At 42.2% G+C, this 13,649-nt stretch overlaps 2 protein-coding genes and 1 non-coding gene across 5 annotated transcripts in view; 1 reads left to right on the top strand and 2 right to left on the bottom strand.

Moving 5' to 3' along the window:
* LOC116847646 (actin-related protein 10) overlaps positions 1–1,364 on the bottom strand; it is a 4,424-nt gene extending 3,060 nt beyond the window's left edge. Inside the window, exons 1-4 of the mRNA XM_032822852.1 lie at positions 1,165–1,364; positions 917–1,069; positions 556–840; positions 197–476 (exon numbers count right to left, since the gene is read on the bottom strand). Of these exons, the coding sequence (XP_032678743.1) occupies positions 197–476; positions 556–840; positions 917–1,069; positions 1,165–1,244 (798 nt within the window). The 5' untranslated portion in view covers positions 1,245–1,364. The remainder of the gene's footprint in view (positions 1–196; positions 477–555; positions 841–916; positions 1,070–1,164) is intronic.
* Positions 1,365–3,128: 1,764 nt separating this feature from the next.
* Positions 3,129–3,202, top strand: Trnai-aau. Its single transcript has one exon. It is a non-coding gene; the product is annotated as a tRNA-Ile (tRNA).
* An 886-nt stretch (positions 3,203–4,088) lies between these two features.
* The window catches only part of LOC116847645 (fatty acyl-CoA reductase wat), a 35,084-nt gene continuing 25,523 nt past the window's right edge, over positions 4,089–13,649 (bottom strand). For all 3 annotated transcript variants that reach the window (XM_032822849.1, XM_032822850.1, XM_032822851.1), the window contains exons 2-9: positions 10,563–10,898; positions 9,662–9,910; positions 9,126–9,271; positions 8,929–9,038; positions 8,200–8,395; positions 7,312–7,563; positions 6,332–6,589; positions 4,089–5,587 (exon numbers count right to left, since the gene is read on the bottom strand). In XM_032822849.1, coding sequence (XP_032678740.1) covers positions 5,482–5,587; positions 6,332–6,589; positions 7,312–7,563; positions 8,200–8,395; positions 8,929–9,038; positions 9,126–9,271; positions 9,662–9,910; positions 10,563–10,898 — 1,653 coding nt within the window. In that variant the 3' untranslated portion in view covers positions 4,089–5,481. The remainder of the gene's footprint in view (positions 5,588–6,331; positions 6,590–7,311; positions 7,564–8,199; positions 8,396–8,928; positions 9,039–9,125; positions 9,272–9,661; positions 9,911–10,562; positions 10,899–13,649) is intronic.

A 13,649-nucleotide genomic window follows, 5' to 3' on the forward strand; every position in this document is an offset into this window, starting at 1 on the left:
TGTACTTAATCGATCGCAAATGTCGTTTTGTGGATATATCTGTTTATCTCGACGTATTTTGCAGGAATTTTTAGCATGCGTTTTCTCGCTTCTGACGTCATTAAAAAGAGATGGATGATGCGACTCCCCAGGAGCCTTAAAGACGTTTTTAACGATAAAAGTTCAAAATACATTTATCGATAAAAGAAGCCTTTACCTTGACAATGGCATCAAGTATCATGGTTGACAAGGAGAGATTGTCGTTGTCCCTCTCCCAGAGTATTTCAAATGCTTTCTCCCTGATTTCTCCGGGCACCAAGATGCTTGTAACACCAGGATACTTGACTGCAGGAGGTGCAGCGGGAGCATCTTCTGTTTCTAACTTTGTAGATCTCTCAAATGTAGTTACAAAACATGTTCGTACTTTGATATCTTCCAATATTTTTTCAGATAAATCCAGATCAGCTGACGTGTCATTAAAGTACTTTTTTATGTTGCTGTAAAGTATGAGAGTTAGAGTACGAGATTATCATATAAATGTATGTATATATATAGAGAGAGAAGTATAAAATTTACTTATGCACAACTTGTCCACCCAAAGGCAATGCCTGCCATGCCTTAAGTATTGGTATTCCCTCAAAGATTGGAATCAAAGTAGCTTCTTGGTAGCCGACATCTAATACTAAAGCCGTGTCGATACCAAGAGTGCTAATTGTCGCCAGATGACTTGGTAGAAATAACATGGAGCCAACTTCAAAGTGTCTAAACATTACTTTAGCCAAGGTGTCTCTGAATCGTGTCGCTGCCAGTGGAGACTCCAGTATCAGTATTCTTGCATCTTTGGGGCTTATCACAACATACCTATATCAAAGGAAACTTTTCAAAAATGAAGTTCTAACAGACAGCCTAGTGAGAATGCAAGGATATGCATTCTTACTTGAAGAACAATAGATGAAGGAATTCCACGAGAAGCTGATACAGGTCCTCGACGTCAGTGTGATCGATGATTTTGCGAATCTTCTTGGATTCCGAGCATCTCACCTCCGTTCGTATAATACCACGCGGGGACGTCTCTCCCGCATAACCGAACCTGATTTAAATCGCGCGAGAACGTAGTTTTTAATATATAATTCTGCCAAGATGAAGGTTAAACAGCTTGTAAACATTGTTACTTTTCTAACTCACTTCGTGTACGCGCTACCGATGTCGAACACTACCATTTGCTTGTCGGAGATATACCTCACACCCTCGTATCCGCGAAGCATCTTCGCGTTTGTCTTACGTTCTCCGTTTTTAATCGCGTTCAATCAGTTGACATTGATGTGTCAACAGACGAGTTGTTTGATTGTGTTATGAGGAGCTGGAGTTTAAAGAGCAAATAAAGGGTCGAAACCAGGAACGCCATCTTCTTAGACCCGTTATTTTTGCAAATTAGTTACAAAACCTCCACTACGAGGCGCCACTTTTCTGAACCAGTAGAGTTGCTCCAGAGTTAGGACACGACATAATAATTTGTTATTTCTTGATAAAAACGTTGCAATTCCTATTTTGCAAGTGATTGGAAGAACGATTTTTATTTCAATATTGAATGACTCAATAAAAAAATTGCTTTACGATTCGGGTGTATACCAGTTAAAGATTTAAAGATGGCTTCAAATGATGTCAATCATATTTGCGTGTGAAGTTTCATTTACGCGCCATATAACTTCATTCATTAATTCAAACTTCATACAAATTTTGAAACTTAATAAATCTCGATTTATAGTCGCGTACAATCGTAAAAAGTAAATTTTATATTTATAAATATGTTTGGAATCTTTAGAGACTTTGACTTGTAAAATACTTTTTGAACTACCCTTATAGAAATATCATACTATTATTGATAATTACTTATTATCCAGTATTTTTAATACTGAAAATAAGTAATTATCAATGATTCTTAGTATGATATTTCTATAAGGGTATTTAAAAATATAAGTTTCTCGTTTAAATAAAATAATGCCTATAATGCCTAATAAGTGCAATTAAATGTGATTATAGTCCACACATACACACACATAATCTGTAATCATTTATCTGTAATCCGTAATCTGTTTATCATTTATTTCTTATATTGCATAAATTCTAATCACATTTCATAATCGATCTTTAATCAACGTATTAAGTACGATCGAATGTGAAACAACTTAATCTTGCGCGTCAACACAACGACGTGATGTCGTAAATTTAGTCACCAACGAACGGTCGCGTCAGCATTATTCGCTCATTCTCCTTCGATGAGTGCGTTTGTGACACACATAAAAATTTACCCAAGGTCACCGAGCGGTTATTTTTTAACACTAACATTCTCTTATCTACAGTTTATTCGTTATTTATTTATACGACGACAATATCACACTCGTATATACATACATACTCATACACACACACACACACACACATACATACACAACTATATATTTATTTTACAAAATCTTAGATGAACTTATTACTGTAATAAAAGTGTAAAAGATAAAGTATATTTGTAATAGTAACGACTATACACATTCATACACACACACACATGCGCGCGTGCGCGCAAAAAAACTTCGTTAATGTAACTGAATTCTGTTATTCGGGGACCAGGTGAGAAACTCGGTTATGGGAACAGAGAGATTCCTGCAGGAGAGAGGTTTCTGCTCAGCCAATCGCTCTCGATTATCTCGACCGACTTTTAATGCTGCTGAGTGTTCGAGCGAGTGTTTTTGTTTGCAGTAACGGAGTATTATTTCTCGTCAGCGAGTTTTTCGATCGGATTTCAATCATTCGAACTGAAATTATTATTTTCACGCACGATGCCTCCGGTATTCGCCTGTCCGTTTCGTCGGCTTTGTATCCAGGATTATCTTTTAGTCGAAAATTATTTAAAAGAAACTTTACTTAAAAAAATGAGGAAGGAAAAGTATATTAACATGTCGAAAGATGCGCGTGAGTGAAAATGAGGATAATGCGAGAGAGACGATTCCGTTAGTTCTTGCGTCTCGCTTCAAGTTAGATTTGCGGAACACGAACGGGCGAGGATGTTCCTGTGAACGACAATCGTTTCTTTTATCTTTGTCAGACAGCAAACCCCACAGTGAACAACAGTAATGCAGCACTAGCTAGTAGGCGGCCCATTAGCTCAGTTGGTTAGAGCGTCGTGCTAATAACGCGAAGGTCGCGGGTTCGATCCCCTCATGGGCCAGCGATTTTTTTTTGCAATTCCGACTCGGAGTGCGGTCTTTTGTTTGTTCGGAACGCGAGTTCTGGAAAGTATTAAGTCGATCTCTCGAATTAAAACGTGAACGCGACGCATCTCAACTTAAGTACAACTCGACGTAGCGCGCAGGAAGGCGGCCGTACAAACACCCGATTGCACTCGCGTATACGTTCAATGACGTAATTTCGCGTGCATTCCAGCGACAAAAATTGTGCATCGCACTTCTTCACTTCTGACGCTTGCATTTTTCGGCGGCAAGGCCAGGGGATAGGTGATGTCTCTCGGTGGAATTGCATTTCCGGTCCACTTCGCATTCCCGCGCCACTTTCTTTCCGAAGTTCTTTCCGAATCGCGAGACTTGATATTGAATCTCTCATTGATATTAATCACGTCATATGTACACACACACATACACACACACATACATATGTGACTTATATAATACAAATAAAAGAGAGAGAGAGACACCGAGGCGTCAGTCCTCAGCGAAGTCTACATCTAACCGGCCTAACGTTCGTCCGCGACGAGTGAATAAATGCTCACACATAATTATTGCGTTTTGATTCACCACGCATCACCATACATATACCCGAACATCGTCATATAAGAGACTATGACGTACGTGCGTATCGTTTAACTCTGTGTGTAAGTGTGTGTATGTGTGATGTATTCGTCGCATGTGTGTTACACTACAGTGAGTGAGCGTGAGTGTGTGTGCGTCAATGAGATATGTGCTTTCTCCCAGTACCTGAGAGCCCTTTGGTTCGCTCGTGTTACGTGTGTATAGCTAACGGTAAAAACAAGGTGCGATTATTTAATATAAATTAAGAGTATGTTCTCTCGCTCTTGTTCTTTTTTCTTCTTTTTCCTCTCTCTCTCTCTCTCTCTCTCTCTCTCTCTCTCTCTCTCTCTCTCTCTTTCTGTCTTTCTTCCTTCTTATTCGCGGGACAACTCGTTAAAGCATTTCTTCTCCCCTTTCTCTCCTCCCGTGAAACAGCCGTTGCGCGAAATGCTGATTCGTGAAATAAGTACGTTAACGACAGAGGCAAAAGCGTGACCGCGGGCTCGGTCGAAGTTGCGTAAATTAACGGCTCGTTCATCGGCGCTCTCACTTTCTCGCCTCTCTCGCCGGTACGACCCGTTCCGGTAAACTCTCTCGGATCAGCCGAGATTGCTTTTACTCCGCGATCTCGATGCCGCGTCGAGTATCGAGATCAATGGGCCGTCGCGCGGAATGAGAACTCAATGTCACGAGCGTCTCCTCGAGTGAATTTCACTCTGAGGCAAGGCATTCGGCTCGAACGAGCCGGCCAACAGTAATTTCCCTCCTCTCCTCTTGTTCGCAGCTGCGGGGAGGTGGTTTTGAAGCTCGCGCTCTTCGATTCTCGACGTTTCGATTTATTACGCCGCGGATTACTTCACACTTTCCATCGGGACCGTTCTCGTTATGCTCGCGCCGCTTTTCTTCGCGTTTCCACCGACCTCCGCCGAGTTTTCCTCACCTTTCTCTTCTTTTGCCGAAGCTGTTGGGTAATCACAGGTCAGAGAAATTCTTCTCGAGAGAAATTTTATGTGAGAGCGCGATACCACGGAGCCACAGGCCGCCATTACCGCGTGAAATATAAACGCTGGAGAACCCCGTCGATCCTGTGATTAATTTACGCGCTAATGTCGCTAATTGTAGCACAATACCCGATATATTTCACGTACGCACATCAGTTGAACTATTCTCTTTCTCTCCATCTTTCTTTTCTCCTCTCCCTCTCCGGGAACAATCTATAAAATCTACTTTGGAAACAAGGTAACTTGTGGTTCTCACTCACAGTTCACATTCGCGAGAACTGAACTCGAAGCCAAGAACAGTATGATCGAATTTCCGCGCGTTTTTATTGCCGTTTCAGTGCTACCTGTCCGTCCTCATTTGCATTTCGCCCACCTCTCTCTCTCTCTCTCTCTCTCTCTCTCTCTCTCTCTCTCTCTCTCTCTGTGTACTTAAAAAGAAGCAATCTCTCCGCGCCACGTGTAAGGCATCCGGCAACTCTGCGAGCATGCGAAGTTACGGCCCGTTCGAATTCGCTCTACCGTTCTTCCTCTTCGCCGTTCTTCCTTTTCCCGTGTTGTCCGTCTCGAGAATCCATTGTCGTTTCTCTTCACTTTGCACAACTCGAAGAAGATCATCCTCCACCGACTATTCCCACGTTTCCCAGGACAACGTGCTCGCCCCGGGCCCTATCTACCTACTCCTTTCCTTCTGCCCGTTCCTATCACACGTAGTTCAAGTACACGAGGAACGGGGAAACGGCAGCCCACGAAAACCTGATGACGAAGTAGGCCAGTATGACTTTCAGCACCTGATGACTCCAGTACAATCTGCAATATAAATTGTCTCGTTTGTGACTCGAGGTCATTCGAGGCATCCTCGCGCGAAAATTTACCTTATTAAAAATTCAAGGTCCAAAATCTATTATCAAAATCTATTATCATTCAAGGTACAAAATCTATTATCGATTTTATATTAATATATTGCGGACGTAAAACTGAACGCTGAAGGCGCGATGATAGACAAGGAATAAATGCATCTTGAATCCGTCTGTTGAACGCATCGAACGCGCAATACACTTTCGTAACACGTCGAAGAAAATACCGAGACTCAAGGATGGCCATGAATATGCATTCGCATTAATAAATGCGTGTGCAAGTGAAAAATATAAAAATACGACGGAGAAATACGTGCGACACCGCAATTTGGCTCTTAGTTCGTTGAAAAGGAAACTCTCAACACAAAACGCTTCTTGATGTAAATATATATTTTTACAATAATAAACAAGAAATGTATTAATTCTAATAATATTTCCAAACACACGTCATCATGCCTTCGTTTCGCCGTAACCTTGATAACGTTCCTGCATGTAATTATCCTCCATGTAAATTATAAAAGCAAGGAACCCAGAAACGAAAATATCCGACTCCACGAAGATTAGAAGTTTGGCATTCAATATGCGAATATCGGTTTCAGGATGTGATATATTAAAACTGTTATCTCGCTCTGTTGTCGTATCGCGTGCTAGCCTAAAAAACCGAAAGTTTCCCCGAGCGATCGACTCTCGAGCCTACCTTTGCCATTTGGCGCGCGCCTGCGGCAGCGTCTCCAGGGGGTCCTTGATCAGGTACACGCGGATCCCTTGGATATACGTCTCGAAATAAACGTTCCAGTCGACGTCCTGTATGTCGCAGTAGAAATTGTCTCGATCCTTGGTTGAGAGCTTGCTCATCATTGCGCGCAGCTGATCGTTCGTGAATGTCCACTCTTGCGTGCAGAAATATTTGAGTACGTCCAGGAACTTGTGTATCTTCTTGTAAACCTTGAGTAACCTTTGGCAGAATGGAAGAAAGATATCGATCGTGCGACATGCAAAGAAAGCCTGCGAGATACGGTCAAAGAAACACTCACACACACACACACTGAGAAAAAATGTTTGGTATTTGTAATCAGAGCAATAATTACTATAAATGATGATCAGAAAAACTATTTTATTCTACTGACTATTATTATTTTTACTCATTTTTTTTTCATTAAATGTTACTGATAATAATCTTATACGCATGGTATCACTTTCGTGTTAGAGCAACCAAGAAATATGGTCCAGGCAAAAGTAACTATAATTTCAATCGTGCGAAAAAAGTTTAGTTAAGTTAATCAAAAGTTTTTCACGCGTAGATCAATAATTTTTTTTCTCAGTGCATCTATTAACCCGTGCGTCTTATTTTTGCTTTCTTGAATTAATAATAAGAAACGACGTAATACGACGTAATAACGTCAAGTAAAAGGATACAAAGAAACGTAGCAAATAAATGGGTCTTTGTAACGTAACTGCATGATCTCACGATTTATTTTATTTTACATGGAAAAATATTTGGTTCAATTGATCAAATATATTTGGTGAAATATGGACGAATCAGAAATTCGGTTGAAGCTATCAGAATTCTGTTCAAGTTAATAAGATTTCCAGATGCATTCTCGTAAATAAGTGAATAAATAAATAAATAATTCTCTGAAAATTCTGATCAAGAAAAATGTTGACGGTCACACCTACTTGGGTTGTCTGCCCATGCAAATGGTGGCGGTGTCGACTAACAGAGCCGGCAGCAGGTGCATGAAGTACACGAAGAACAGATGGACTATCTTGTACTTGTTATTGCGGAAACTGTAATACCAAATCGCCCGGTTGGAGGGAATCTCGAGGCCGTACTTGGCCGACATCTCCTTCAGCTGATCGTAAGTGATTGGATTGTCGGTCGAGACGTAATTGTAAATCGGAATCTCGCCGCTTGTCTTATTGTTCAGTCTGAAACCACGATGTTCTGCGTTCTACGATTGCTTCTTCGTTATCACAGGAAGACATCCTTCCGACTTAGCGCCATTCATTATATTAAGCTTGAATCGAAAAGGAATACTTCCTTTTCTGCGAGACTCAAGTTTTCGTGAGTTATGGCGTCACGAAGAACGGGTGGTCAGGGTAGATAATGCAAGCAAGCTTATATTAATACGGTAATACGGAGGAAACTGTCGATAGAGAATCCTACTATTATATTAGTGATCATAACTTTATACGCATATTACTACAATCACATTCGTATTGGAATAATCGAAAAATATGGAGTTGGGGTAAAAAAAGTAACTATAATTTTGATTAGATTAATCATTTTTTTCTCAGTATAAGGAATTATAAATTTGGAAAAATTCTGGAAATTGTTGTAATTCATTTGCAATATAGGATATCTATATTTTGCAAATTATGTTGTTAGCATTGTTCAGAAGTCATCACTGATGGCAATGAGGAAACCGCGAGGAGTCAAAATGACTCTTTCGGGCATCCAAAGAAGGATTGCTGTTCTTAAACATTCTAATGGCGTAGCCGCCTTTCGACCTTCGAGCGGACAGAGGGCATTTCGATCGTCCAGATTGAAAAAGAACTGTGTACCTGTGAATGTTCGCTGTGTCCCACGCACACAAGATTAGCGCGTTCACTGTTAAATCGGCAGGCACCACGTTCGCGTGCACGGAGCCATCGCAGTGGATCGATCGTAGCAACCCGGTGCCGGCGCCAGCGGCCACCCCCGTTGGCCCGTACATATTGTCGATCCAACCCCGCACCGGTTCCCGGTACGTGGAGACTACTGTAAGCGGGAAGACGGCCAACTTGAAAACGGTCGCTCAGGACTCTTGTATTAGGATCCACATCAATGGTCGTTATTTGAAACTTGTCTTGAGATATTTGGATTTGAATCAGATGTATGTTTTCCAGTTGATTTGCAGATGTACGATGCCACATGATATTATATGATTCCAGTAAAAGGGTCAGATACGACTTTGAATTCAGGCCTGAATGTACCACGTGAGGCAAGTTTTAAGTAACGATCATTAATACAGGCCTTGGGTTTGAACTTAGATGTGAATTCTCTGGTAGAATCACGATTACAAATATAACATCACATGCGATTTAACTGAAAAACTTGGGTAGCAAGTTCTCAGGTCTCGGAGAACGCGTTATTTCGCGATTCTTTTCTTCCTCTTATGTAAACTGCGTCCACGTTGAATTGAATCGGGGACGCGTCGTGATCATGAATTATCAAAACAATTGATATCGCCCGACCATTTGAAGTACAGTTGGATACATATCCGTGCGAGTTGGAACAAAGAAAAATCTCACCGATAGCAGGACGAAAAATGCCGACCGGCAGGTCCTCGGAGTGCTTCTTGATCGCATGCTCGGCTATGGCTTTCGTGTAGGCGTAGGTGTTCGGCCATTTCCCTAACAATCTGAAACCAAGGAAGGAACCAGCTGAGTCTTTCACCGATCCCCTCGCGCGTGTGAGAAAATGTTCGAGTGGTGAGAGGTTCACGTACTGCGGAGTGATGTCTTCGACCAACTTGTCGTCCATGCACTCCATTACCGCCATCAATTTGTCGGAATCGAATGGCGGGTCGTAAAACTTCTCCTCGATTACAGCTTGCGGACAGTTTGCGTACGCGGTCGATACGTGCACGAATGACTGCGAACATTTGGACAATCACACACGTGACGTGAAATAATGCTACGCTGCAGACAATTTTGTGTTAAGCACGTATAGAGATAAATGTGAGTTACCGGATATACTTTGTATATACAGTGAACACAAACTGTCAATGACATAACGTCAATGTTATAATTTCCTACTCAACAATGTAAATGTAATATAATGCGAGTGTTACGCAGCAGTTACATTGTTGAGTGAGAAATTATAGCATTGATGTAATGTTACTGTTGGCTGGTATTCACTGAATAGATGCTATTATACCATGCTTCTTTTTCTTAGAGTATATAGAATCGCTTTCTCTCTCTTTCTCTTTTTCTGTCTCTCTTTTTTTCTCTTTTTCTCTCTTTCTCTCGTACACCTCGATACCTTCAAATTTGTGATCTCTCTGCAGAGATGCAGAATGTCCCTGGCGCTCCTCACGTTAATGGCCATCGCTAGTTTCAGTTTCTCGTCGAATCTGACCGTGGCCGCCACGTGGAAGACGATCGACACTTCCCGGATGAGGATGTCCCGATCCTGCGAGGACATACCGAGACTCGGTTGGCTGCAGTCGCCTGCGATCGCAACGATCTGATGCCGGAACTTGGGCTGATCGTCCTTCAGCTTTAAAAATAGCTGCGCAAATTGTGAGACGATAATTAAGATAATTAATAATACTTGGACGAGTAGTTATGCATTCATCGTCGTTATTTCATTCGCTGTCGACATTCAAAACGTTACTGCAAACGCTAATGCCGAAGCGACATTTTATCGAACGAAAAAACAGAAACGCGAGCGCGTAAAAGTAAGAAAGACAGTCGGCTGATAACCAAAGCAGAATTAAATCTTAATTGTTCTAAGAATTAAGGGGATGCCGTCAAAACTTCACCGACAAAATACATTTTTTGCCGCTTTAAATCACGTTATTCGACAGGTGCGTTCAAGAAGACGTGCAGATTCCAATTTAATACGTTAAGACGCGTGTTAAATGACGTGACTCTTGAAACGGTAGGAAACATAAAACATTAGGAAGCAAAAGAGACTAAGCCGAAATAACACACTTGGATTGACAGTGTGCGTGATGGCTTAATAGTTGGTCGCTCACGTGTCTCGCATGATGCGCGTATTACGAATAGCACCATACGGCATACGTAATGAGCAGCCAGTGAAAGCGTTAAAGTCCCCTCGGCGGCTTAATTCTCTGTTTTCATTCCACCGTCTCCAGACCGGAGTCATCGATGGCGACGGCGCGATTTCCCGCGTTCTCTTTCTTTCGCGCGGGACTCACCGGATCGTCAAAGATCTCCTCGGTGCGTTGGTGAACGTCCTTGCCTTTCTTCGGGCGCACCAGCAGGTAGATGGTTGCGATTCCCGGACACGCCCTGAGCAGCTTCTCGATCAGCAGCTTGCCCATGAAGCCGGTGCCGCCGGTGATGAAGACGGATTGGCCGTTGTAGAACTCCTGGACCGACGACAGCTTCTCGTTGACCGGCGAGTTCTCACGTTTCGGCGAGCATTCGGTTGGCGATTCCGGTATACAATCCGACTCGGGGGCCACGGCTACCTCCTGGCCGTCGACTCGATCAAACAGCACCTCCACCATCTCTCTCTCGGAATAGTTCGCCTGTAACCGGCAGCCACGTCCGCGTCTTTCATCTCGTGTTCGATTGAGCCAAAAACATGTATTTTACTTATCCAAATAGAATTCTAAGTGTCATAATTAAAATCGATCACGCTGCTTTCTGTGTCTGGCAGAAAATTGTAATTTGTAATACATGGAATTTATGGCAGCAGCACTCTCGCAATATCTGCTAACAAATTTAGGGTTGTACATTCGTTTGTCTACCACAGTCACTTTTATAAGTGTGACTGGCCTTGAGGGGATACTGGAGCTTTCCCAATGGAAATACTGACATTTTTCTGCAAAGTATTTACGTCGTATTGATTGTATAGAATTAAAAATGCTTTTACGCAATAAAAGCACGTGCAAAAATAAATAGAAGTATTGCTCAATGCGTGACAGAAACGAGAAAAAAATTTTAAATGTAAAATCTGTCAAGCTGTCATTTTTTTTACTCATCTCAGCTAATCTCTCGATAATTTTCGAGATGTCCAGATAATTTTCGCTACGTCATCGCGAGGCCATTTTTTAGTGTAATTTTCGCTGTGACATGCATTTTTCTGAGTGTTCGCATTCCTCCCGCGCACTCGCAATTCCGCTCGTCCGTTTGTCTGTTCGTTCGTCCGTCCGGCGCGTTATTACGAGATCCGCGGCGTCGCGTCGAATTTAAAAAGGTGGCTCTTCCTTTTGCGAATCGCTCGCGCGATCAATTCGGCCAGGTGGCCTATCGCCATTATATCGCCCCTACGTGCTCGCGCGGAGATTCGTAACGCGATAGATTGTTATCGCGAGTGTCGGTATCAGTGTCGTTTCGCGCCGTTCGGACACGTAGCCTGCGCTTTCTTGCTACTTCGCACTTAATCAAGCCGCTCGGAAGATGAGACATCGTATTGGCGCGACGATACCATACATACGTATATGCAACCGCGTTTGACAGCTATCGTGATCTCTCTCTTTCTCTTCCTCTCTCTCTCTCTCTCTCTCTCTCTTTCTCTCTTTGCGTGACGTGAGCCACGTATTCGCGAGTCCATATACGTCACGCTCGTCCCGACTCAGGGCCTCCGCACATGAACATCCGTAACACGTTACATTAACTTAGGAATAAGCTTATGTCAACGCACAAAGAAATTCGTAACGTAAAGAAAGGACCTTCATAAAGGATCTCTTCATAACCTTCATCACGGATTTCTCTGTGACATGAGTTTATTCTTAAGTTAACGTAACGTGTTCTTGTGCGGAGGTTCTCACTCGTTGGGCCTTCTCGAGATCGACTGCAATATTCTTCACTCTCAGCTTCGTGCGCAAAGAAAGAAAAGAAAAAAAAATAGAACATCTTTCCCGTATAATGATGATCAGCCAAGTCTACAAGTGAGTCGTCTGTCTTTAGAAATACGCGCGTTTCTTGTACATTTTATGAGGACTCGTGAGAGATACGGAGTCGGACTCCGGAGCAGTACGCGCAAAGGGCGGATTAATGCGGGTCCTGAAACGAGATATCGAGATATCAACTGTGTAAGATGTATGGCACCAAGCTGATTGAATAAGCGGATGAGTCTCTGGTGAGTTAGATTTATCAAATGAAATAGAATGGGCACAGTTTCGGTAAAAACAGAGGCCGACGTTTTCTTGGTTCAGAAGTCAATCAGATTCTGTGTTTTTCGACCGTTCCACACGTACAATGCGACTGACTTGAAATACATTAGGCTCTAACGGATCATGCTTCAAGAGCAAGTGTAGATGGCGACACTTGTTGCAACTGTGATAGCCTTCATCATGCTTTGGTTCGTACAATAAAAAAGGCAATGTACGTTTCTTGCATGTTTATGGGATTTTGATGAAGAATTTCTGATAGGAGTCGGCCTTGAATGTAATTCATCCGCGATCGTAACTTATCACTAAGGTTTTCCCCGACGGCAGTTTTTTCTCAACGTGCGGTCACGTATTCCAAAATATACGCGGATTTCCTCATTATCATCATCAGCATCATTATCTTCTTCTTCTGCCAACTTCGCCAAAGTATTCGTTTCAAAAACACAAATATGTGCACGAGTGTCCATCTCTCTCTTTTTCCGCTTAAAATATCGTTAATATCGCTATGCAAACTTATGCAAATGTTTGGGTCAGCGCGCGAAAATCTTTCACACTGAGAGAACAATTCCAGTTTTAACAAGCGGATATTTTTGGTTAGCTTTTATATCTCATAAAATTTGACCGATACATATCTGGCTTAATCGGATTATCTGACAAACAACATGAGAATTTGATCAGAACCGACTGCAGGATGTCAGTTGCTAAATTTTTTGTGTTTGACAAAAGTGTAAATGCCCCTGCCAAGATGGATTAATATACCTCGATCGAAAGCATGAAGGTCGAATACATTAGGTCTGTTCCTTTTAACTGAACTTCCTGAACTGATGCAATAAGTTAGAATAAAGCTACGAGGGTGGTCTGAAAAGTTTCCGACCTCAACGTGAAGATAGCAGCACTTGTAAATAAAAGCTAGTGAATTTCGTTGTTCATCTGTTGACAGTTACTCACCGAAGTTTCAGCCATTTTGGACTCGCAGTTGTTATGTAACAGTCGTTTGAGTAAGTTGATGTGAGTGTTTTTGTGAAAATGGACAAAATCGAGTATCGAGCTGTCATTAAATATTTGTTTTTGAAAGGCAATACGCCTACGCAAATCAAAGATGAGTTGGATTCTGTGTATGGGGACTCTGCACCATCATTTACGACAGTGAAATTTTGGGCCGCT

Source organism: Odontomachus brunneus, unplaced genomic scaffold (assembly GCF_010583005.1).
Source record: "Odontomachus brunneus isolate Ranch 3 - 2012 unplaced genomic scaffold, Obru_v1 Obru_scaffold_082, whole genome shotgun sequence".
NCBI classification, from domain to species: Eukaryota; Metazoa; Arthropoda; class Insecta; order Hymenoptera; family Formicidae; genus Odontomachus; species Odontomachus brunneus.